General features: G+C 53.4%; 4 protein-coding genes across 4 annotated transcripts; 2 read left to right on the top strand and 2 right to left on the bottom strand.

The window, feature by feature from the left end:
• Positions 1 to 55: 55 nt before the first annotated feature.
• Positions 56 to 2,289, bottom strand: B0T26DRAFT_651206 (glutamyl-tRNA amidotransferase subunit A; the record flags this gene model as incomplete). Its single annotated transcript, XM_060438253.1, has 2 exons — positions 56 to 1,706; positions 1,763 to 2,289. 2 exons carry the CDS (start codon positions 2,287 to 2,289, stop codon positions 56 to 58), a joined length of 2,178 nt encoding a protein of 725 aa, XP_060295430.1.
• Positions 2,290 to 4,195: 1,906 nt separating this feature from the next.
• On the top strand, positions 4,196 to 6,154 carry B0T26DRAFT_678358 (allantoin permease; the record flags this gene model as incomplete). The annotated part of the gene is made up of 6 exons (XM_060440222.1): positions 4,196 to 4,305; positions 4,367 to 4,507; positions 4,573 to 4,961; positions 5,017 to 5,167; positions 5,232 to 5,843; positions 5,899 to 6,154. 6 exons carry the CDS (start codon positions 4,196 to 4,198, stop codon positions 6,152 to 6,154), a joined length of 1,659 nt encoding a protein of 552 aa, XP_060295429.1.
• Positions 6,155 to 6,175: 21 nt separating this feature from the next.
• On the bottom strand, positions 6,176 to 9,725 carry B0T26DRAFT_874064 (uncharacterized protein; the record flags this gene model as incomplete). The annotated part of the gene is made up of 3 exons (XM_060448024.1): positions 6,176 to 7,212; positions 7,405 to 7,722; positions 9,579 to 9,725. The coding sequence occupies 3 exons, from the start codon at positions 9,723 to 9,725 to the stop codon at positions 6,505 to 6,507; spliced, it is 1,173 nt and encodes a 390-aa protein (XP_060295428.1). The 3' UTR covers positions 6,176 to 6,504.
• A 1,993-nt stretch (positions 9,726 to 11,718) lies between these two features.
• Positions 11,719 to 22,049, top strand: B0T26DRAFT_784054 (uncharacterized protein; the record flags this gene model as incomplete). The annotated part of the gene is made up of 12 exons (XM_060446755.1): positions 11,719 to 12,050; positions 12,111 to 13,948; positions 14,001 to 15,178; positions 15,256 to 15,355; positions 15,421 to 15,601; positions 15,661 to 17,548; positions 17,603 to 19,174; positions 19,244 to 20,146; positions 20,203 to 20,296; positions 20,350 to 20,476; positions 20,529 to 21,162; positions 21,220 to 22,049. 12 exons carry the CDS (start codon positions 11,719 to 11,721, stop codon positions 22,030 to 22,032), a joined length of 9,660 nt encoding a protein of 3,219 aa, XP_060295427.1. The 3' UTR covers positions 22,033 to 22,049.
• Positions 22,050 to 24,038: the final 1,989 nt, after the last annotated feature.

The following is a 24,038-nucleotide window of genomic DNA, read 5'->3' as shown; positions in this document are numbered from 1 at the left end:
ATATAACACTTCTAGAAAAGAGCCCTCCGATGAACTATGTGGAGTCGCAACACCATCACGCCTTGGCGAACGCCTCCTTGAACGTCGCCTCGGCCACGCCCGCAATGTCGAGCACCTTGGCGTCGTACCCGGCGCCGCCCAGAATGGTAATGCCAAAGGGCAGCCCGGCACCCAGCTCGTCGACATAGGTGCCGGCGGGGACGTTGGCGCCGCACAGGTCGACGACGTTGGCGTAGTGCGTGAAGGTGCCCAGCTTGGAGTTGAGCCGCAGCGGGTCCGCCGTCATCTGCTCGATGGTCGGGTGTTGCGTCGTCGTCGGCACCACCAGCACGTCGATGCCGCCGCGCAGCGTGTCGAACGTCTGCTGGGCCTTGCGTGTCAGCTGGATCTGCAGCGCCTGGTCGCGAAACACGTCGTACGCCGACGGCGGCTTCTCGAGCGCGCCGCCAAAGAGCGCTTTGATGACCGGGTGCAGCTCTTCCAGCTTTGTCTGCAGGAATTCCAGGCCCAGGCACGTCATGCGCTCGTGGAGGAGGGCGCCTTCGTAGAGCAAGTCCCCGGCAACTTCGAAGATCGTGTAGTCGACTTCGACAAGGCGCCCCCCGCACGACCGGAGTAGCTTCACGGCTTGGCTGAAGAGGTCCTGGTATGCCTTGGTGCAGACTTCAAGCGAGGACGGAGGAGGGACGGCGAAGGTGAAGCCGCCCAAGCGCGGGCCGCGAAAGTCGACCTTCCACGTCACAAGCGTGTGGGGCAGCTTGGAGAAGGGGTCGTCGGGATCGTGCCTGGCTATGATCCGCCACACCTTTCGGGTGTCCGGAACCGACGGCGCAACGACGGTTATTGTGTCGAGCGTCCTGCAAGCCGGCACGAGGCCCTTGGCGGACACGGTGCCCTTGGTTGGCTTGAAGCCGACGATGCCGTTGAATGCTGCCGGAACTCGCCCGCTGCCAGCCGTGTCCGTCGCCAGGCCAAACGAGACGAGGCCGGCGCCGACCGAGACTGAGGACCCCGACGACGACCCGCCCGAAATGTGCCTCTCGCTGAACACGCTGTGCGTGATGCCATACGGCGACCGGCATCCGGACAGCCCCGTGGCCAGCTGGTCCAGGTTGACCTTGCCGATGAAGATGCCGCCGGCGTCGAGAACGTACTGGACGGCCGGTGAGTTGAAAGTGGCCGTGTACGCGTACTGTGGGCAGGCGGCCGTCGTCGGCACGCCATTGACGTCGATGGTATCTTTCACAGAGAACGGAACTCCGTACAGCGGCGGCAGCGGCTTGCCCGAGTGTCGAGAGGCCAGCTTCTCTGCGTCTTGCAGCACCTTTTCCCTAGTTTCGAGATGGATCCAAACAGCCGGGTCAGTGGCGTGGTATTTCTCGATGCGGTCAAAGACAAAGTTGACGACTTCGGCAGGTGATGTGATGCCTTTCTTGTAGCGTGAGATGAGTTCGTCGATTGGCGGTAGGCCGTCGTCGCCCAGCAGAGGGGGCGTCGCCGGCGGCGTGAGCTGCGTCAGCGACTCGTTGATTGCCGTGAAGAAATCGGCGCTTGTGCCCACGAAGCCGAAGAGGCCGTCTTGGCCGCTGACGGTGTCCAGCGACGTGGCCACCTGCTGGGCATCAAAGCCCTGGGTGCAGTCATCGAGCACGCAGCACTGGTAGCCGCGATCATTGCACTCTCGCAATGTTGTGGTGACACAGCATCTGACCAGAGCCGAGTTAGCTACGGACGGAGTTGCAATCTGGGCTGTGAGACAAACTCGGTAGTGACTCCGGCAAACAACAGGTGAGTCACGCCCCGAGCAAGCAAGACCCGGTGTATGTCAGTTCCCCAAAAGCTCCCCTTTCCAGGCTTGTCAATCACCGTCTCGCCAGGCCACGGCGTCAGCTCATCAATGATGTCGTGGCCATACTCGCCCCTGACCAGGAGCCGGCCCATGGGGCCTTGGTCACCGATGCCCATGGTGTGGTGGCCATGGGGAGACGAGATCTGGCGGAGCCTCTTTGCGGCCGGCAGGTCTGCGAGATCCGGTTGGTGTCCTTCGCGGGTGTGTATCACATGGCCCCCAACGGAGCGAAAAACATCGAGGACTTTCCTGACGGTGGGGACAATGGCGCGGGCCCTGGAAAAGATTTCATCGTTGCCGCACTGGACGGAGCCGAAGCCGCCGGGGTCGACAAAGTCCCTCTGGATGTCAATGATAATCAGAGCGGTGGTGGCAAGTGGAAACTGGAAAGCGTAGGGCTTGGCACTTGGGAGAGTGAGAGTCTGGCTCGGCGTAGACATGGTTGGACAATAGACAGCGACAGGGCCTTTGGCGGAGACAGGGCCTTTGGCGCGTGATGGATCTCAACTCCAACACCCCAAACAGTTCTGATTCAGCTTTCTCGGACAGGCCGACCGATTTTAGACCACGGCGGAAACAACACAGAGATTTTGCGAATGAGCAAAGACTCTTTGATTCAAGAAAAATGTGACAACTTGACACGGCGATGTGAGGTCTGTCCCGGTCGGGACTGGTGTTGCCGAGGTGGTGAAGCGAAGCCGGGCGCGAGATTCGGCCGAGGATGGATGTGCGGATAAGAGGTCCACCGACGGCGATGACCAGCAATTGATAGCAGCGCCGTGGGCAGTTATCGGGCCTCGAGCGTTGGTGGCTGACCGCTTGCATCTGGACCAAGCCCGCCGGGCAGGGCCTTATCATTAAATCTAGAGCCCATGGCATTGACGACATTGGTCTGTCGGCCGACATTGGCCTGTCGGCCCCCGGCTTTCAAGCCACTTCCCACGTTGGCATTGGCGGCCACTGGCCCAATGAAACCTAGAGGCGCCCCTGCATGCCACTTATCTCCGGTGGCGCGTTGCTGGTTGGGCGTTTTGGTGGTGCGGGGTAGAAACGCGCCACTGCTTTGGGCGCCCGGCGGGCCGTCGGCGGTGGGGCTGGCGCGGTGGGAAGCAGAAACACAATTAGATACGATCACTGCGGTCGTAAGAGAGAGTCCTGAATGGTTGATTGTGCAAGTTTCTATTTGTGTCGTCTTTGGGCCGAACGTTTAGAAGAGGCGACCAGGCTTCAGCGTAATTCAGCCCTGCCCGAATATTTGGAACAATGATGTTGCTAGAACTCTAGGTATTAGGGCACGTGGCTGTGAAATATAGCGACCGCCAACGAGCTCTTTTTGCGCCGTAAGCTCTGCAACACGGCTGGTACATGTACATGTACATGTACATAGCTAATGTAATTGCGTAGCTCTTGTATTATGGAAGCACAGAGTAGCCGCAGCGACGTTTGTGGCTTTGTTAGCGGGGAATTCTGCAATCCATGGGCTTTCCCTGTCTGCAGTGGGAATTGCCAGTGGCGACGGCATTCCGGCGGCCACCTGCAGCTTTGGTTATCTGGGATCAAGATGATGGTGATTAGTATCAGGGTTCCCCATAGTGGATATTGCCAAGACATCTGGCCGAATCCGTCGTCCCCGCCGGCCAGCGCAATTGCCCACGGCCCACCCCCACCCTCAACCCCAGGCTTGCGCTATCAAGCCGTCGCCAACCATCTCGCCATTGGCTGTCAAGGCTTGACCTCACATTCCCACCTGCACGACCAAGCCACAGGCCTGAGCCCGAAACGAGGTGCCCGCCACAATATTGCATCCAGCTGCGGGGAGGTGACGGCCCAGACCTGTCCTGGATCGTGTGACACAACATTCAATATTCAAGCCCAGTGAAGACCCCCCTGCCCTGCCCAACCTTGCACCCTAAGCTCGGCATCACGCCTCGTCCTCGTTATCTCTACGCCCTCCCGCTAGCTCCGAGAGCGATGCGCCGTCGGCAGACCCTCATCGACACAGGGCTATCTTATCGTGTTGCAGCCCTTTCGCTCCAGCTCTAATCGAGGCGTCGTCCGCCGCACCCCCATTCGCAGCATTTCGCAGCATCGCCAATGGGGCTTGCCGGTATCTACAGCTAATAGGTCGGCTGCGGGAGTGTCTGCAGGAGCTTACTACCCAGGGCTGTCTGCCCGGCCTGTTGGACCTCTGCATCTTGATATCGAGCTGCTCGGGGCATATATGATGCTGGCCACCTCGGATCATCTGCCTTTGTGAGACATTACCACGCAGCTTCATTCATCGGTCTCGGCATTGACAGGATCCCACTCTGCCTCTCCCGCCTGTGCACGACCACAGCCATCAGCATGATCCGGCAGCGGTTCTCGTCCATCAAGAAGGACCTGAAGTCCAAGACGTCCAAGGAAGGATGGATCTTGCCCCGTCCCGAGTCGTCATTCGCCGACCCAGGTGCTTGGTGAGCACTCGGAGTGGATTACTGGCTCAGGAGACAGTTGCTGACGAGGACCGCATTGCAGGACAAACATTGACTGCGATGTCACCCCAATCGAGCGCCGCACGTGGTCCGCCTGGACCATGTTCGGTTATTGGTTCTCGGATGCCCTCAACGCTCAGAGTTGGATGGCGCCGGCATCCATCATTGCCCTCGGCCTTACCTGGTAAGTCATTGGACACAACCCAGCAAGCGTCTAACGAGGTCTAACCCAGTTGACACTTCCACAAGGCGCGAGGCGGTAGTGTGCATCATCTTCGGCAGCTTGGTCTGCACCGTTCCGCTGGTCCTCAACGGCATGGTGGGAGCCAAGATTCACGTCCCCTACCCCGTCGCCATACGCGCGTCGTTTGGATGGTACTTCTCGCGCTTCGCCATTGTCACCCGCGCCATCACCGCTCTCTTCTGGCACGCTATCCAGACTTACACAGGCTCCACCGCCATGACCCAGATCATCCGCGCCATCTGGCCCTCGTACCTCGACATCCCCAACCATATCCCCGAGGGCGTCGGCATCACAACGCAGGGCATGGTCAGCCACCTCATCTTCTGGAGCGTGCAGTTCCCCATTCTGCTCATCCCGCCCCACAAGCTCAAGTGGTTCTTCGTCGCCAAGTGCGGTAGGTGGCATATCTTCCCTTCCGCTTGGTGAACCTTGACTAACTCGCAACAAAGTTCTGGTTCTCGTCGTCTCCATTGCCATGGTCATCACCATGACCTCCAAGGCCGGCGGCACGGGCGAGATCTGGACTCTGCCGTACGGAGTCGAAGGCTCCGACCGGTCATGGCTCATCCTGTCCTCGCTGTCCAGCATCACTGGCGGTTGGTACGTGTCAGCTCTTCAGGCGCCCACCCGCTCAAAATTCCCGTCTAATTTCCACGGGTTTCAGGGCAACCATGGCTACAAACATTCCCGATTTCACGCGTTACCTAAAGAGCGACAAGGGTGTCTACTGGCAAGTTCTTTTCCTGCCAGGGATCCAGCTCGTTCTCGGCCTCTTCGGTATCATCTGCTGCTCCGCCGCCAAGGTGGTATATGGCCGGTACATCTGGGATCCGCTCGAGATTGCCGCTCAATGGGACGGTCCTGCCGGCCGCTGTGGCGCCTTCTTTGTCGGCCTCTGCTGGGTGGTTGCTCAGATCGGTACCAATCTGTCGGCCAACGTCATCAGCTGCGCCAATGACATTTGCTGCCTGTTTCCCAAGTACGTCAACATCAAGCGCGGCGTCATTTTCGCCACCATCACGGCGGCGTGGATCATGCAGCCATGGAAGATCATCTACTCGGCCCAGTCCCTGCTCGCTTTCATGGCAGGTCTCGGCATCTTCCTTGCCCCCATTGCCGCCATGCTCAGTGCCGACTTCTGGGTCGTGCACAAGCAGCACTATGATGTCCCGGGTCTGTATCGCGCCCACGGCCGCTACAGATACAACAAGTGGGGAACCAACTGGCGTGCGGTCGTGGCTTTCATTGTCAGCGTCAGCCCAACCCTCCCCGGCATGTGAGTATTTCCCGCCCTACGTTCCGAGCTCATGTGTACTGAGACTATTTTCCAGGGCTGCGAGCGTCAACCCTGCCATCGGGCCCACGATCGGCGATGCGAATAAACTGTACTTCATGTTCTACATCTGGGGCTACATCAGCGCCTTCGCCGTTTACAGTATCCTGAGCCACTTCTTCCCGTCGCCAGAAACGCAGATCGACCACACCATCTACGAGGACAGCGATATTATCTCGGCAGCTGAGGACAAGGCCGACTCGGACGTCGCGGACGAGAAGAAAGCGGCAGAGGTGGAGACCTCAGCAGTCTGAGAATTAGTGTGAATAGTGGCGAGGCAGAATTTGTTTGATTGAGATATGAATCACTCGTGTAGGAAGTTTTGGGGCTCTTGGTTGAGCCGCTCAAAGATACCCTCGTTCGTCACTAACCTTGGAATAGCGACATGCCTTGGGACCAATGTCAGATAGCGTTCCTAGTTTGAATCCGCCGACTTGTTGTGGCTAATGCCATCCTGAAATGAAAGAAAAGATGATTGTCTAAGAAGCTAAGGTGCCCTACGAGGGCCTAAATAATTTGGTAGGTCCGTGCGCTGATTACGTAACATCCTCCAACTGTAGTTTCGACTGTAGTTGTTTCGACGTAGGCTTCTGTCATCATGACTCTAGCGAGGTCGATCGTTGAAGTAGTACGCTGAATCGAGGTCGTCGACATTGTACGCGGGACCAACGAGCAGTTGACGGTTCCTTGGGATGATCGTTGGGGGTGTACCACGGAAATCGTCGATCTTTTGAGGCAGGGCTGTGCCATTGAGGACTCTTGCACTTGCTTTGGTCTTCTCCTCCACCGAAGCGAGGTACTCATCGATTGTCATAGAGCTGTCTGGCTCGTGGATGAGCTGTTGGATACTTGGCTCAATGCCAGCGTAGATGAAGGTCATGACGTTGGTGATGTCAGTGAAACCCATTGCCTTGCAGTACCGCATCTTCTCTGCGGCGTAGGAGCGAAAGGGAACTCCTGACTTGCAATTTTCAGACGTGTAGGTGCATTTTAACAACTTGTCTCCTGCCTCGGTCTTGGTCATGGCGAAACGGCGGGTCATTCTTGCCTTCCAGTTGCTCAGATTCTCCTTCATGAATCGTCTGTCGAGGTCGCTCAAGGTCTCAATGTACCACAGTTGAGCAGATCCTTTGAGGAGCTGTGCAAGATCTCTTCTCAGGATGTCTCGTCGGGCGGGGACATTAGCGTGCTCCATCACCGAGTCGAAGAAAAGGTTGACATCCTTATAGTGGATGTCACTGCCGACCGTGGCCAACGGCTCGTCTCCGGCGACCTCGACGTCCGGATTGAAGTAGCCGACTTGGTTAATCTTCTATCCTTGACCGCCTCCTCCACCTTGGTTGGTGAGGTTATTGAGGACGCCGCCCATACTTTGTCCCAATTGCTCTGCTAAGATACGAGCAAACTGGTTCATGTCCACCATAGGGTTATTACGGGGTGGCTCATTCTTATTGCCGCCATTTCCTTCTTGTTGACCTCCTCTTTCTGTACCTTCTCCGTGTACCGTCATCGTAGGGTTCTCCTCGAAGGGGGTGGATACGAGCGAGGCTGTGTCTCCTGTGTCGCGATGCTCGAAGTGGAAGCTTTCTGGCAGGGTTGGTTGGACGACGCCGATGGGGAAATTGAAGTCGTTGATTGAGAGGGTATTAATCGGTGATGGCCCTGGCGGGGTAGTGGTCTCGGGTTCCAGCGTCTCTGCTCTGCTGCTCCCGAGGTTGAGGTCTGAAAGTCTGGCCTCGTGTATCCTCAGACGCTTCTCCTCAATACGATGTTGGTTGATCTCGTACTCGGTGAAGTGCCTGTGATGGGCCGGGTGAGGTTTCTGGGAATGTACCAGGCAGCGTGCTAGCGCTGTCCCGAGACTGGGAGGTTGACGTCGATAGATTATCAGGTTGGCGAGCTGATCTGACCATCTGCTGGTTGATGAATTTGATGACCAGGGTTGGTTGGCGTCGCCTGGTGGAAAATTGTGCCCTGTTTTGCCGATTAATCCGTTCCTTGACGTCTTTGGAGAGGATGTCGAAATATCCTTCGAGGACCTCGATTGACGAAATTGACAGGGTGTTTGGGATGGTTGCAATATAGTGAAGGATCTAGGTTCCGACAAGGTGCCCGCAGGGCTGCAGATCTATTGACAAAATTGCACAGGATTGGGTACAGTATACTAGTCTTCTGCAGTTCTTTGCAGTGTTGTGAACCGGTGGTCTGTGCGGCTGCGTGGTTGTGCAGGGTCTTGCGGGCGGGTCCCAGAAATTGACCAAAAACTGGGTAAAAAGGGCCAATTACTGGATCAGATCGCGGGATTCTGGCACAAGTTCGTAGGAAATGGCAGGGTATGGAAATTCAGGTTCCAATGCTCGCAGGGAGATGCAGAGATGAATGTGCTTGATGGAAGAGGACGGAAAACGATGCGCAATTGATGGAAAACTAAAGACAGGGTACAGGTGCTGTGGTGCGCGCGGAAGACTTTGGTGAGCTTTCCTTGTCAGCAAAAGGAGAAAAATCGTCCTATCAGCGCCTGACGAGCTCGATTATAGTATGGTATAGGTCGCTACGATGTTGTCATCTCTGCTACCATTGTTGTGGCTAAACTGTCATTTTTGGGGATAGATTTCCGGATGGGTTTTCTGGAAAAAGATCACATTCTAATGCCATCCTAAAATGAAAGAAGAAAAGAAGATGGTTGTCTAAGAAGCTAAGGTGCTCTAACGTAATCTACCACCTAGCGAGCCACACCACCTTGGCGAGCCAAAATTCTCCACCAAAACACGGCCCGCACGCGTGCCTACCACCACAGCTGCAGCGATGACCGAAGACAACCAATTGCTTAATACCCCCAAAGGGTTCAATTAGCCGTCAAGGCTTACCAACAGAGCCAGTTCAAGTCGATGCGACAGGCTGCAACAGTCTAAAATGTACCCCACCAGACATTGTCTGCGCGGCTACGTGGTAGACGACCTCGGTACAATACACAAGTCAATAACCGAAAGCTATCGGTAGCCGAGGAGACTGCTCTAGTACAATGAATCCTATCAATGGTGGCCCAGCCAGGAAATCGGGAGTGGGCAACAGTCATCGAGGCTGTCAATTGTAAAGGATGGCCTTACCACCTAAAATTATCCTACCCGGCAAGGTTCATCAAGCTGAGTGGTACTCTTGCGGTGCGCCGAGCGATTGGTCAATTGGAGTTAGTAAGAAGGGTTGGACTGATGATGATCACTGCTTTGAGTGGTTAACCAAAATCTTTGATCCAAATACTCGACGGCGGGCTGTAGGCCAATACCAACTTCTAATTCTTGATGGTCATGGCAGTCAAGTCGCCCCAGCCTTTGACCAATATTGTCGAGATAATAAGATTATTGTCTTGCAAATGCCACCACACTCCTCTCACCTATGCCAACCACTCGACGTTGCCTGTTTTTCACCACTCAAATCATTCTACGGCAGCTTAGTACAACAAAAACTCTTTGCTGGGGTTAACTATATTGATAAACTCGATTTTCTTATTTTATATATACAAGCCCGACCACTAGGCCTCTCAGATTCGAATATCCGAGCTGATTTTGCCGGGGCCGGCTTACAGCCTATCGATCCAAGCCGAGTACTACGGAGACTTCGAATTCGAGTCACAGGCGCCACCACTGGCCCAGTCAACGGCGCCGTGGCCGGTTCAGTTACGGGCGCCACCTCTAGCCCAGGCACAGCTGCTGTAGCTAGCTCGGCTATAGGCACCACTGCCGGGACCGTGGTCGACTCAGTCACAGGCGCCACCTCCGGTGCTGCCGCGGCCGGATCGGTCACAGGCGCCACTACCGGCCCAGTCATAGACGCTACTGCCGGCCCAGTCAATAGCACCACCACTAGCTCAGTTAACGACGCCGCGGCCGGCCCAGTCAACAACGCCACTACACCCAGTCCTAATGGAAGCCCACAACCTGCTAAGACTTCTTATAATCTAATCCAACTTACAGCCCATACCAGCCAATTACACCAGCAACGGCCATCAAAGCCAGATTTGCCAATTTCAGAAGCTATTAGCCAACTGGTTAAAGGTTATGAGGTAGCCCTGAATAGTGCTGTCTTGTTGGCGGAGGAAAATCGAATCTTGCGAGAAGAAAACCAACGGAGGAAGCAGAGGAAGCAACACCGATGATATATAGCCAAAGGAGGTACCCTTACTATTGCAGAGGGTCTGGCTAAGATTAGCCACCTCGATAGCCAAGCCAGCCAGGCCGGTCAAGATAGTACAGCTGGCTCGGGCAGTACAGAGGGTGCTAGGCCGGCCCGAGGTAGTAGTGTTGACCAAGGTGGTGCAGAGGCTCTTATGCAAGCCCAAGGCGGCCAGACTGGCCAAAAACGCCGTCGAGCCCCTCCAAAGTGTAGTATTTGTGGTGCCCTGGATCACAACGCTCGAGTTTGTAAGAATAAGTAGTTGTTAGTGGGGATATTTTGTTGTAAGTTAGGGGGGCCGGGGAAGTGGGGAATTTTGGCTCGCCAAGGTGGTGTGGCTCGCTAGGTGGTAGATTACGTTAAATGATTGTGGTAGGTCCGTGTATTGATTACGTAACACCACCGCTTCAAACATGGTTTCCAAGTCATGTTACTTTGATTAGGCTGAGACGTCTAGATCTGTATTCTTGTCATCATGTCATGTGATCACCGCGTATTTGCTGCTGGTCTACCTAGGTACCGTTTGTGCTGTCGTATTGGTTGCAGTTTCAGTTACGCGCCTAGACAATACTTGGTCCGAAGTCCGCCTGGTGGTTGATTACCGAGAAGACGTCGGCATTGCATTCCCAGCTCTCTGACCTCGCAGCACAAGAAAGGTCAAAAAAGGCCGAAAGAAACACGAAGTCGAGCAGACGGAGAAAGAGATGATTGCTGGACCCAGCACGGATACCCCAAGCAGTCGCCCCGCGGCCACTCTCACATCATCACCGACCGGCGACTACTAGGCATGGTGCAGCATCGACGACCCAGCACGCCTAGCACCTTACCACCTGACCATATATAATGGCCACCGAAGCAAGCAGATGGGCGCGATGTTGTGAGCAGAGACAATAAGTCCGACTGGAGCCGCGCAGACCCCAAAGGCGTTGTGAACCGTATTCACATACCCTGATGGCCTCAGGCAGCAGGCTTTAACCCTACGAACGCAGGGCAGGGCATTCATATGAGCCTAGCATTTAGATAAAATCAAATTCAAACTGATTGAGATTTCTGCCCTGGCAAGTGTTTCGCTTTAAGAACACTTTATTATTTGTGGCGAAATAAATTCCCGTCATGTTGGCGCCCGGCTCGAGGTCCTCAACTCTCCGCATACAGTGAGGGTTAAACGAAGTGAGGGATCCCTATTGGCTACAAGGAGATCGACTCACATGTGGGGCTGGTCCCCTCGGGCAGCCTGGACTGAGTGTAAGTGGTTGGTGGGCTTGGCGGCCAACCAATCTGAAGCTCGGCTTCCGTTTGCACACCCGGGACTCGAGCAAACGAAAAAGTCCAGTGCTAATGGCCACGCGCAAAACGCGTCCCGTATTGATCAGAAACTGTAGGCCTCACTCGCTTCCCTGCATGCAGCACAGGCAATTCGAGCAAATTGGGCTGCACAACGTGGTCCGAGGGAACCAGGGTTACGTATTAGGTTTTGAGCCTGAACGACCCAGCTCCCAAGTTCCAGGCCTAAAATTTCCCTGTACCGCCACTTCCTTACCTTCTTTTCTGTTGCTCTTTCTACCTTCCAGCAAGGTTCCTTCCTCGTAATTGAGCCGCTCCTCCATCTCAAATCACCAAACAACATCCGGGCATCAACATCTTCGCCATGGATAAAACCCTGTACAACCATCTTGCTCTCCCAGACAAGCTCCCGCAGTCCGAAGACTGCCCCGACGAGATTGAAAACAACCTGATCGACCGCTTTCTCGTCGGCGCTCGTCAAATGCACCAGCTTTCCACGCCGCATTCTACCGCTGCTTGGGAAGCGATCCAGCGCTGCTTGACGGCTGCCAAAGTCGTCCATTGTCGCGGAAGGCTTGATAGGTCTAGGCTATTGACGCAGCTTCGGGCATTCACCGAGTGCCGGGAAAGGCACGACTTTCTAGTCTTTCACATTCGCAGCCAGAATGCCGCTCTTTTGATCCATCGCCTTATTGGGTAAGTGCTCTATGTTGTATACTGCTCGTATATGATTATCCTTGGCTCACAAATATCCAGGTCGAGCAACGAAATAGTCGTCGAGGTGTTTGAGACTTCGCCCCGCAATGAAGATATCTTGGCCGCCAGCACCGCTCTCCAGTGGGATTTCCCCGGCAGCGCTGTTGCCATTCCACTGGCGACATTCAATGAGGAGGATTTCCAGAGCAACCTCGCGACCTTTCTGGAACAAGCTTCCTTGGAATACACCAAAACCTTTGCGGCCCACACTTTCAAGGCCGGCACCGAAATTCACGAGTGCCGAGATACCCCGGCGCCTACCATGATCAGCTCTATGCTCATGGCCATGCTCGAGGAAAGCGGGTGCAAGATATCGACGCCCCTGCTCCGCAAAAGAGTGCGTGATGATATATGCTGGAAAGGCGCCAAAAAGCCCTGGCGCCGACTACCCTTCTGGCTGGTACTGAGAGTCGCAACTGCCCGATACTTGTCGCTTGCACTAGGTGGGGACCTAGGCCGATTCGAATACAAGTTCTTCCTATGCGTGTGCTTCGCCAACTTTCTGGATTCCACCCATTCGACGCTTGACGTCGAACAGACGCACTTTCTCAAATCGAAACTGTGCCGTCGTTTAGTCAAGTTGGATGTGGACAGGGCCAGTGTTCAGGACCAAGACTTGGCGCAGAAAGTTGACTTCCTTTTTGAACAGCTCATCCCCGGAATTGACGGGATCATCAACGAGGCTGCCCTGCACGTTCAACTTGAGTGGAAGAACTTCAAGGTGGTTTCCACCAAGCACGTTCCTCCACTGCCTAAAACAGCCTCGTTGGGGGACATGACACTTCCACTGCGAGTCAGCGGCGAGGCGTTACTAGCGATGCAAACGATGGTACGCCGACCAACCCAGCCAAATCGCACAAGACCTCTGGACAATAACCTTTCCGCTGCAACAAATGAGGAGTTTCCCAAGTACGCCGAGCCGTATCTTCGTGCAGCCGAGCAGGACGAAATAGCCTACCAGCTTCTTTGGGACTCCCAGCACAAGGACGCATCCGGGTTCGTGGAAGTCAAATTATCAAAGCAGATAGAGGCGTACATTGTAAAGGGTTTGCCACTCTATCAGGAGAACACGGAGCAAATGAGTACTCTCATCCTGAACACGATGGAGCTGTGGATGAGGCTGGATGAATTAGCCTGTCAAGCTTATCCCCTCCTGCACGACTACCACCCAGTCTTCACCCCCGAACTTCTCAACGCCATCCATCTGTCCGGCTATGCTGAAATGGCCCGCTTGCAAGAAGTTCAACGTTATCTCCAGAGGCGCATCGCCGCGAGCGATCGATCGAGGACGAACGTGTTTGATGACCCTTCCAAAGCCTGCTTTGCACGGAGATACTACGACGAATGCTCAGAAGCTAAGTCCATGCATGACCTGCATGACGCCGTAGAGACCAATGCTCGGCGATTAAAAGAAACGAAGCTCAAGGAATGGCAACAAAAAAAGGGCGAGTTGGAGAAACTAGCGAAGCTGATTAGCGAGACCACCTGCATGTTCATGGTCGACGAAAACAATCCCCTGAGACAAGGCTCGCACAATCCGGCACGCTGCGCTCGGTGCAAAATGGAGAGAAGGATGAGTAACATGCGTATGCAGATTTACGAGCATCCTTTACCATCCGACAACGAGTTCATGGCCAAGGTTGTTGTCTTTGAGCTGCTATGCCCTCGCAACTTTTCGATTTATCGCGATACGACTTGGATGATCATATGCCGTCTGGGCTTGACTCCCCAAGCGCCTGGAACCATGCCCACGTGTCTCCTGAATCGCTACGCTCCTCTCTCCGAGTTTGCGAAGAATGCTCCGTCCTCCTTGACCCTGGCATCTGTCAGGAAGCCCTGTAAGTTCATCCTTCTATTCTCTGTGGCTGTTTACTAACTTGAACCCTTTAGTTTCAATGACCCATTACAGTGTGGTTCAGTTTCCTGTTGAGTGGGAAGAGGTATGCAAACCTAACGGACTTCGATTCTCATACTTCGACGTCAAAAACTCCTTTTGGACAGGTCGAAGCCGGCTTAGCCTGACGTTTGTACACCACGTACAACTGAAACTACCGCCGGACTCGCTCTTCCAGCCCCTGGTAGACCCTAAAAACTTTGCGGTTGACGGCGACGGTCAGACGTCTTACAAAATTCAAGCAAGTCAGATGAATTGCCCGTCGGGGCTCAGTCGCCATGAATTTCTCGCATTTCAGACGCTCTTGTCTGGCTTTGCAAGGCGTTGGCTGTCGATTCTTGTCGAGTTCAGCTCCAACAATCTGAACTTTTCCACTGAGGCCACCATGATTCTCCTCAACCACCTGGCACTGCAATGCGGCCCGGCATCCGGCCAGGATGACCCACTGAGACTTGTCCACTCTGCGTTTCGGGATCGCCATTTTGTCGAGAAACTCCTCGAGCAAGTAGAGTTTCGTCTCGCGACTCTCGCTGCAAACTGGAGAGAAGCCCATTTAATGAAGATCATCGTCACTCTGGCCTTGCGTGTTCATAACCTAACCAATGCAGCAGGGTTACAAGGCCTGTCCCAGAGGTCACTAAAGGCGATCATGAAAGCTAGGGAGATCTGCAGGGGTTGGTTCAGGATCCTCCGGACAGAAATCCAGGAATCTCATGACGAGTCTGTGGCCGAGAGGCTGCAGCGAAATGCCCTTGCTGCCGCCTTGCTGTGCAAACGAACATTTATCATCCATATCGGCCGGCAAACTCCGCTTGATTCACTTGCACTGGAGACGTATATCGAATCAACAATCGTCGTGCAAGAAAGTCTTGCGAGCAATATACAGTCACTTCCGCAGACATTATCGCACGACTTAGTATTTGCCATCAAACTGTCCCATCAACTCCGTGAAGTCACACTGAGCTCCCTCATCGAGTGCCAAGAGGGACTACGAAGGGCGCTGGTACAGTTCTGGCCTGGTGCAGACCGCATGGAGTCAGAGTCGGTGTCAATTACCCTCGAGCAGCCGGGCTGGGTTCGCTGCAGGATCCCCGAGACGGACACCCACAGCGAAGAGGTGGTCTACTTCAACTTTCTACTCGGCAATCTTTTGGTCAATGGCAAGCCTGTTGGGGTAAGTTGATGCCCATTTTTCTTTCCTTGACTGCCTGACTAGCTCTTTCATTCTTTTTTTCGCTAACATGTCGTCAGAGGCTTCCACGGGACTCGAAGAACTCAGTTCTACTTGGAGAGCTGTTCGGCGACCAACCGTTGCGAGTATTCCGGTCTTCAGTTCCCGGGATGACATACAGTAAGCAAATCTCTGATAGTGTATTGTTTTCATTCGTTTCACAACTAATGATCGCTCGTGTACAGCCCTGACATATCGGCCTAATGGATATAACGTCCACGTCGGCTATGAAGCCCGAAGTAAGCAGATGATTGTGTTGGCCACAACTAGAGGCCAACGGATCCGACTTGTGCTCCGTGATACATTTTACGCGGGAGAAATATGGGATCTCCCGACTCCGTTGGTGGATGGCTGTTTTCACTGGCTGTAGGTGCCTCTAGTCTTCATTCATTTCGTGTCCCCTAAGCTAACCCATGATTATATAGGGACTTGGACAAAGGAGAAGTTTACATCACACCTTCAACTAACCCGTGGCAACTCGGCCGCCGCTGCTGGACCTTGAACATTCGAAACCGGACATGCAGGAAAGAACGACCCGATAAGACCTTCGACCAAGTCGTCAATCCCCTCAGCCCCCTGTTCCAGCGTGTCGGTAGGATCCTGGAAGGGCTTACATCTAGGCGCCAACTGCTTGTCTACCAGCCTTCGAAGTTGCGAACTGGGCTGGAGGTCCGGATCCAAAGAATGCAACTGATGTTCTTTGTCAACGGCAAACAGCTGTTATACTCGCCACAGCTGGGCCTCGAGGTGGACCCAAATCAGGATGCCGGGACCTGGTATGGTTTAAAAAATAAGCTGGTGTGCAGGAAGGCCAATAATCCCTTGCGCCGAAAGGTGCTTGTCCCTCTGGGAAGTCTCCAGGCCTTGAGATCTGGATGCCACGTCTCCGTTCAAGTCAGTGAAAGCTGCGATTACGGCAAGTTCGACATAAACGACATCCTTGGCCGGATTGAGTGTGCCGCAGAACCACGTCTCGTGTATACCAAGGCGATCCTGCACGCATACACGTCGTTTGTGATTCCGGACCCCCTGACAGGTCGGACCGGGGTCGAGGAGAGTCTCCAATGGCTGCAGTCTGGGATTTGCCGCCCGTGGAACGTGATAGGACATCAGGTACAAATATTGGACCAGATAGCCGAACTTACACCCTCACGCGAGTATTACCCACCAGACAAAAAAGTTATGAAGACGGATCACTGGAACAGAAACCTAACGTGCCACATACAACACCCCTCCTACCGAATTATCGTGCAGGAAATCATGTCCATTTCAGACGAACTGGAGACATTTGACATTGCTACTCCTTCGACCCCGGAACAAACGACTCGCGAGATCCAAGGAGTCGGCAATGCAATATTGAACGACAGAGCCTTGGTACGACGGCAGCTTTATGAGCGGATATCAGCTGATGATGACGGAACACGCAGAGCTGCCGACTGTCTCTATAACGCCCGAGACAAGTCCTCACCTTCAGAGAGGCCATACCGCAGAGTAATGGAGATGGTTCATTTGCTTAGGACATGTCCGGAAACACTGAAGACGCCAGAAAACCTCGCATCAATTCTGTCACAAGGCGGTGTAATTGGCGGGTATGGAGACGATTACGACAAGGTTTCTCTCAGCGATCGAATGCAAGCCGATATCAGGGAGAACTGGGGCTCGTTGGTGCAGTTTTGCCGAAACAAATCGCGCTATAGCGTAATATTTCTGTTTGCAGCCCTAGCGTACCGTACAGAAGTTGATGATGGGCTTTTGAGAGCGGTTATAGCTTTCGCCACATTTCACGACCTCAAATGCCTACCTCTTCCTCAGTGGCCCTCATATTCCAATTTCCGACAATATAGTTCCCCTCAACTTGGTGCAATTTCCAAGATGATCCAGCTTCACAAAACGCCGCCTCCCAAGGACGACAGGGAGAACCTGGAGCATTTCGCAAGCGCCAAACAACGCCGGCGGCTGCAAGCAGATAGAGAAGCCTACGAGATGAAGACTGAAGACGATTCCCGCTACCTTGCAAAATTCTTAATCGACCAGTGGCCTTGTCGTGAGCCCGACACATCCCAACTCGTGCGACATCTCTTGATTGATGTCCCGGCTGCCATGGATACGATTCAACCGGAGTGGCTGCGTCTGTATCAAAACATGGAATTGTCTATTCATTTGCAGAAAGTTCAGCAAATTTTGGACCAACACCGTACAGATGTCGAGTACGTTCCGCCCCAAATTGTCGTATCTGAAGAGATCCTACACCAGCGGCTGAGGGGCATGGAAGTGCCTGGGCTAGGATCCCAGCTTTTGCGCAAATCTGTGAACGTTCGTACCCGAATCTCAACCCGCTCTGCAGAGCCACTACTGATATTCCCGCAGGACCGACCTCTTGTACATAGCATGGGAGTTTTGGGTACCAACTCGCAGTCGGGGTGGATGCCCCTAGCCAGCATTTCCAAGGACCAGCCAACCCAGTCGCGCGCAAATAGGCAAGCGGTTATCAGCAATGCGAGACCACAAGTCTCACCTGCTGAGAAGGAGAGGCATTTGGATGAGCTCCAGCAGATAGCAAAAGAGCTGGGGAAGAGCAAATCATTGGTGCGGCAGACGTACTCTCGAGACCTGCTGCAAAGCCTCGAAGCCTTCGAAAATATCAGGATTCCCCAGGATCTGAGTAAGCCTTTCCTATTTATCCGCAAGACTCTAACGTCGAAGCAAAATGTCATTTGCACCTTCGAAATCATCAAAGCTGCACTTGAAGATGCAGCACCTGACTTGCCGATTCGCCGAATCCGATGGCTTCAACTCGGGGGGCTTTGGCCTGCAGTTACAACAGTCGTTTTGCTGGAGCGACTACGGTCGACAGCCAGTCCTCGATTTGGCAGTGGTATGAGAGAAGCGCTAATTGCGTTTGGGCTGGCCTTGACCAATCTTCAGCGGGATATGCGATTGAACGACTGTGTCTTAGCGGGTGACACAACGCGCTTCCAGGATGAGGAGGCAAATATCGGTCATAGTAATTGGAGCCCCGAAGACCAGCCCGACTGGCTATTGTTGGAAATTGAATCCAACTTGCTGATCCGTCCTGACCAAGTCGACGTGGCTCGGGCAACGATATGCCCCGAATCAGGCGCAAACTCTGTTCTCCAGATGAACATGGGCCAAGGCAAAACGTCGTGTATCATTCCAATGGTGGCTGCCTCGATGGCCGACAAGAAGAGCTTGGTTCGCGTCATTGTTCCAAAGGCCCTCCTCCTACAGACGGCCCAGCTACTACAATCGCGCCTTGGCGGAATCCTAAACAGGAGCGTTCGCCATATACCCTTTTCGAGGCGAACTGGAATGGCACAGAAGAATATCCGCCTGTATTTTGGCATACACTTGCACATTCTGAAAACAGCCGGCGTGATGGTGTGTCTGCCCGAACACAATCTCTCGTTTATACTGAGTGGGCAACAGAAACTGCTGGACGGGAAGGTGAACGAAGCAGAGCACATGATCAAAGTCCAGACATGGCTCAAATCTGTCTGCCGCGACATTCTGGACGAGTCTGACTATACACTGGCCGCTCGCACACAGCTAATCTACCCGTCAGGGTCGCAGATGTCAGTAGATGGTCATCCCCATCGCTGGCAGGTCATTGAAACGGTTCTCAGTCTCGTCGACCGCCATCTCTATGGTTTAGCGAGCTCGTTTCCTCGGTCGATAGAGGTTGTGAGAAGACCTGGCGGTGGCTTCCCGCTGATATTTTTCCTTCGACCGGATGTCGAGGAAGAGTTAGTCCATCGGCTCGTCCTGGATATCACGAAAGGTTTTGGAGACCTGGTTCCAATGAACTCGTTAGACTCACGAGAACGCGCTGCAGTCAAGGATTTCCTCTCACCTGGGAAGCGCAAATTGCGGATTGATACGGTGAACAGGGTACAAAACCTGTGTCCGGATCGACCATGGGTCAGGCAGACGCTCTATCTCCTCCGCGGATTACTGATTAACCGTATTTTGATCATGACACTGAAGAAGCGTTGGAATGTCCAATATGGCTTGCATCCGAAACGAGACCCAATGGCAGTACCGTTCCATGCCAAAGGGGTGCCGAGCGAGCAGTCAGAGTGGGGTCACCCTGACGTGGCAATTCTTTTCACATGCCTCGTATTCTACTATGATGGCATTACTGAGGGACAACTCAAGCAAGCTCTCGGTCGCGTGCTGAAGTCGGATGACCCGTCATCCGAATACGACAAGTGGACCCAGATCTCGGAAGAGTTTCCAGAGTCTCTCAAGGCATGGAATACGATCAACGTCGACGACCAGGCTCAGATGCACGAGATCTGGAAGGCTCTGCGTTACCGGGTTGTCGTTATTGACTACTTCCTGAACAATTTTGTTTTCCCTCGACACGCCAAGCAGTTTAAGGTCAAGCTTCAGTCCAACGGGTGGGATATTCCGCTCTTCTCTGCATGCAGCGGAGAGGGAGGATCAAAGGCGGGCCTAAAACCACTCACGACAGGCTTTAGCGGGACCAACGACAACCGCACCATGCTGCCGCTTACTATCAAGCAGGAGGACTTACCTGGTCTATCCCACACGAATGCGGAAGTCTTGACGTATCTGCTCCATGGTCGCTCTCGGCGGTGTGAGGTTATCACCGATGTCAGAGGAGGGAGGGCCACGGAACGAGATCTCCTCCACATGCTGAAGAAGATGGATATCAGAATCCTAATCGACGCTGGAGCTCAAATTCTAGAGATGGACAACGAAACAGTCGCCAGGACGTGGCTCAAAATCGACCAGCGGTGTGAAGCCGCCCTCTATTTTGACTCTGCTAACAAGCCGTTCATCATAACAAAGAAAAGCCGCAAGACGCCACTACTCGCGTCGCCATTTGCGGACGATCTGACGAAGTGTCTTGTGTATCTTGATGAGGTAAGTTCCTTAGCGTTGTAGTCCGCCCGAACAGCTAACTGACTTGCGATTCCTAGGCTCACACTCGAGGAACTGACCTAAAGTTTCCTCTCCAGGCTCGTGGTGCCCTTACCGTTGGCCAAGGTCAATCCAAGGACCATACCGTTCAAGGTATGATTTGTAACCTCCTTTTCATGACGAGACAATTGCTAATGGATGAATAGCTGCAATGCGACTGCGCCAACTGGGGACAAGCCAGTCCATCACGTTCCTCATCCCCACCGAGGTTCACCAAGTCATTGTGGATCTGAGGAGGAAGACAATGAACGACAGGATTGACTCATACGACGTGTAAGTTGAATATCACACTACCTCTACGAAAAGGAGAACTAACAGTCTGCAGGATCTGTTGGCTTCTCAACAATGCGTGCGATGGAATCGAGCAGCTGCAGCCACTGTACTTCTCACAGGGCTCCGACTTCTGTCGAAGAACCCAGGCGGCCATCAATAACCCCGATTTTCTAACCGATTCAGGGCAGCGATCAAAATACGTGGCTGCCATCAAGCAGAACGAACTTCAGACATTACAAGATCTGTATGAGCCAAAGTTGAAGACAAAGGCAAACGATCTCATGGCCACGAATCCCAAGGTCGCCGAATTCATCCACGAACTCAACGTCCGGCGGAAGGGGTTCCAAGACACGGGCCGCGCCGTTCACGCGTCAGCGTTGCAAGAAGTTGAGCAAGAGCGCGAGGTCACCTACGAGGTCCAATCTGTCCGCCAGGTGAAGAAGCCCTTTAAGTGCGAAGCCCTTACCTTCCCGGGGTTTCATCGCGACCTCGAAACCTTCACCCGAACCGGCAGGCTGCCTATTGACACGAACTCGTATTATCACGTTTTCCAACTGCTCTCCAGGACTGCCCTTGGTCGCAAACATTCGGTATCGAGGGACGCAAGCAAGTCCAAGCTATATGTGTCGGTGGAATTCGAGCGAACCGCGAAGCTCTATACCGACTTGGCTAAGGACAACTTTTTGGTGAGTAAATCGCACGCACGTAACCGTCACGCTTTATCCTCGACTAACGCGATACAGCGCCCCGTGTCTTGGATTCTCTGGAGTGGGGTCACAGAAACGGCTGTCGTTCTCATCCCCGAGGAGGCCGAGTGCGTGATCCGCATGAACCGAGCGGCAGAAATGAATAGCCGCGTGTATCTGATCAACTACGCCTCGCCGGTCACAAAGAAGATGCTTGTCTTCAACAATCTGACGTACTTTAGCACGCCGCGCTTGCCAGATGGATGGGTGGCGCCATTGTGGCTCAAGATGGAGGTCGGGTTACTGTCAGGTCGGTTGTTCTTTGAGTGGGACGAATACGAAAAACTAGGCAACTTCTTTGGTCTCGAGGACAAGTCCAACGCGGCTCCAGTCGATGAGGACGAAGACAGCAGTGACGATACAGTCTTACTACAAGAGCAGGAGATCTCGGCGGCCACCAAACGGCGACGACAAGCGAACAGCTTTGCGTCACAGCCGTCGTCCTTCCTGAAGGAGTGGCTTGCGGTCCGACGATGTGGCCAAGACTTTGCCCATACCCCAATGGGTTTTCTCACACAGGGGAAGCCCCTACAGCCAAGTCACCCTTTCTTCAGCAAGGCAAGCCCAGAAGCTGCACTGGCAGCAGCTGAAGACGGGAAGGCCACCGCGACAGCAAAATCTGAATGGGGCGTTGGGGAAGTACATGGTGGTGGCGACCACGAGGCCGAGCTGTTTGATGATGGCATCGATGATATGGGGGCTAACGTCGAAGACGATGTTGACGAGGGTGGAGTTCCAGTGGTTTATGATGACGACGAGTACCCCGGTTCGGAGAATGATGACTCGATGACTGCTAGGGAGAGTACATAACAGTCACCATTGATAGGGCTTGGAGTGTATTATAAAAAATGTACATGGAATTATCTATGAGACCTATGGAGACAGGAAAGTGACTCAAAAGTCAACAATCACTACCATGCAACAATAATTGCTGGCAAAGGCACCTATAGCCATCATGATACACGAGCCGGCGAGTCTCGGGAATTCATCAATGCGCGTGTCGAGAATCTGCTAGCTAGTTGGGAATTTAGGAAGGCACTGGCCTCGAATTGGATTATACAATGGCTAATTACAATCCAATCCCTAAATTTTTGTTAACGGGGACTGTTCAAGATTTTAAAGGCCTTAATTGCTTACGGCTCGCCTTATAGGTTTTCGCCGAGGGAGACGATACCTATCTGAACCAAGCTGCGGCTAAGACTTTGACATTTTACCTACGTGTCACGAGCCTTGGCAGGGCAAACCATAATGGCCCGTGCGCTCTCGGCACCCCACTATACCCCCGCACCCTCGATCGTACCTTTGTAGACTTTCTTTCTTTCTTTCTTTACTTTTAGAATCCTACGACAATGGTATAGCCATACTAGCGACTCTTCTTCCTAGATGCTGTTGACCGCCGTCACACTACGGATGCCGTAACACTACCTATCTAGGACGCACTTGTGACAAATACTATAAGCCGTAGACTAATAATCTAGGTAGACCGGCCTGGCTAATTATATGTATTATGTAGTTCTATAAAGCAAATTAGAGCTCCCTAGCTGCCTAACACCACAACTAAACCAGGATTCAGTGAGTGTAACCCGTCTCAAGCCTGTGGGTTCATCTAGACCTGACTAATGTAGATAGAACCCTAACTCTGGGTAGAACAACCCTAGCCACGCCACAGCAGCCAACGAGTGGATAGTGTCGAGTCAAAAAGGTTTGAGCGAATAAAGGGCTTTGTCCGGTATAGAGATAGATACAATACAAATACAACACCTTAGTTGCCTTCTCAATGCTTTGTGATCTCCCGTGACATGTCCTATGTATGAATGCTGTATATACAACTTGGTCAGCCTCCTGTCCCTGAATCCACTTAGTCACAACAATCGTAGACTTTCGGCAAACTGGACGGCGCTGTCAACGCTTAAAGGCCGCATTCCGCTTAATAAACACATCTTGAACAAGTCGGAGACACAGTGAAGGCTCAAATGCCGTCTGGAATCGTCGCTGAATTATACCGCGGAATACATGTATTTTTGTGGCTGGGATCGCAGGGATCAGGCCGGAACCCGGCCTGATGCGCCCGAGCCCAGGAATAAGTAGAGCTGGGATCCACCAGTCCAGGCCATCATTTCCACATATATATTCCGCCGTGGCCCAGATAGCTAGACTTCCTGCAAGCAATCCAGTCATTCCCTTCCTGCCCACAATTTTTGTCAAGTGCTGAAGAGAACTAATGCCATGGAAGCACAAACGATCTGCGCTAGGTCTTGTGCAATAGAAATATGGTAATGTAGTTTTCCATCAAAACCTAAGCGGTAGTGCCTCGCCCGAGTGGTAGAAGAGCCACATGGAGATAGTAGATAACAACCCGCGAAGCATTCGCCGACGAGAACTAAACCTCCTTCAACCGTATGCCTGGATATCTATCCTACAGCTATCTTTCCATGCTCTCTTTCCGGCCAAGAACCGTGTAATTGACAACGCTGGGATTCGCAATTGACGTGCATTCGTCGCATTCGAAAACCAGAAATCCAAAACCGGAAATCCAGTGGCAGCAGGCCAAGCCGCTGCTTCGCAGACCAGGAGGCCAAATCGTGGTCTCACAGTCGCAGACGGTACCGTAGGTGTGGCAGCATGCGAAGACGCCGTGCCATGATCAGCGAGAACAAACTCTGCTCGGTCAAGTCGGCACGGCCCCCGGCCAGAGTCCATCAAGTTACCAGCTGGGTTCCAGAATGCAGTACCGCTGCGATTGCAAGCTGAGACGGCCAGAGTCAATCAAGTTACCAGTTGGGTTCTAGAGTGCAGTACCGCTGCGATTGCAAGCT

This window comes from Lasiosphaeria miniovina, assembly GCF_030549165.1.
Source record: "Lasiosphaeria miniovina strain SMH2392-1A chromosome Unknown B0T26scaffold_5, whole genome shotgun sequence".
NCBI lineage: Eukaryota > Fungi > Ascomycota > Sordariomycetes > Sordariales > Lasiosphaeriaceae > Lasiosphaeria > Lasiosphaeria miniovina.
The sequence above is the reverse complement of the archived record's forward strand: the minus strand, read 5'-3'. Positions and strand labels throughout refer to the sequence as shown.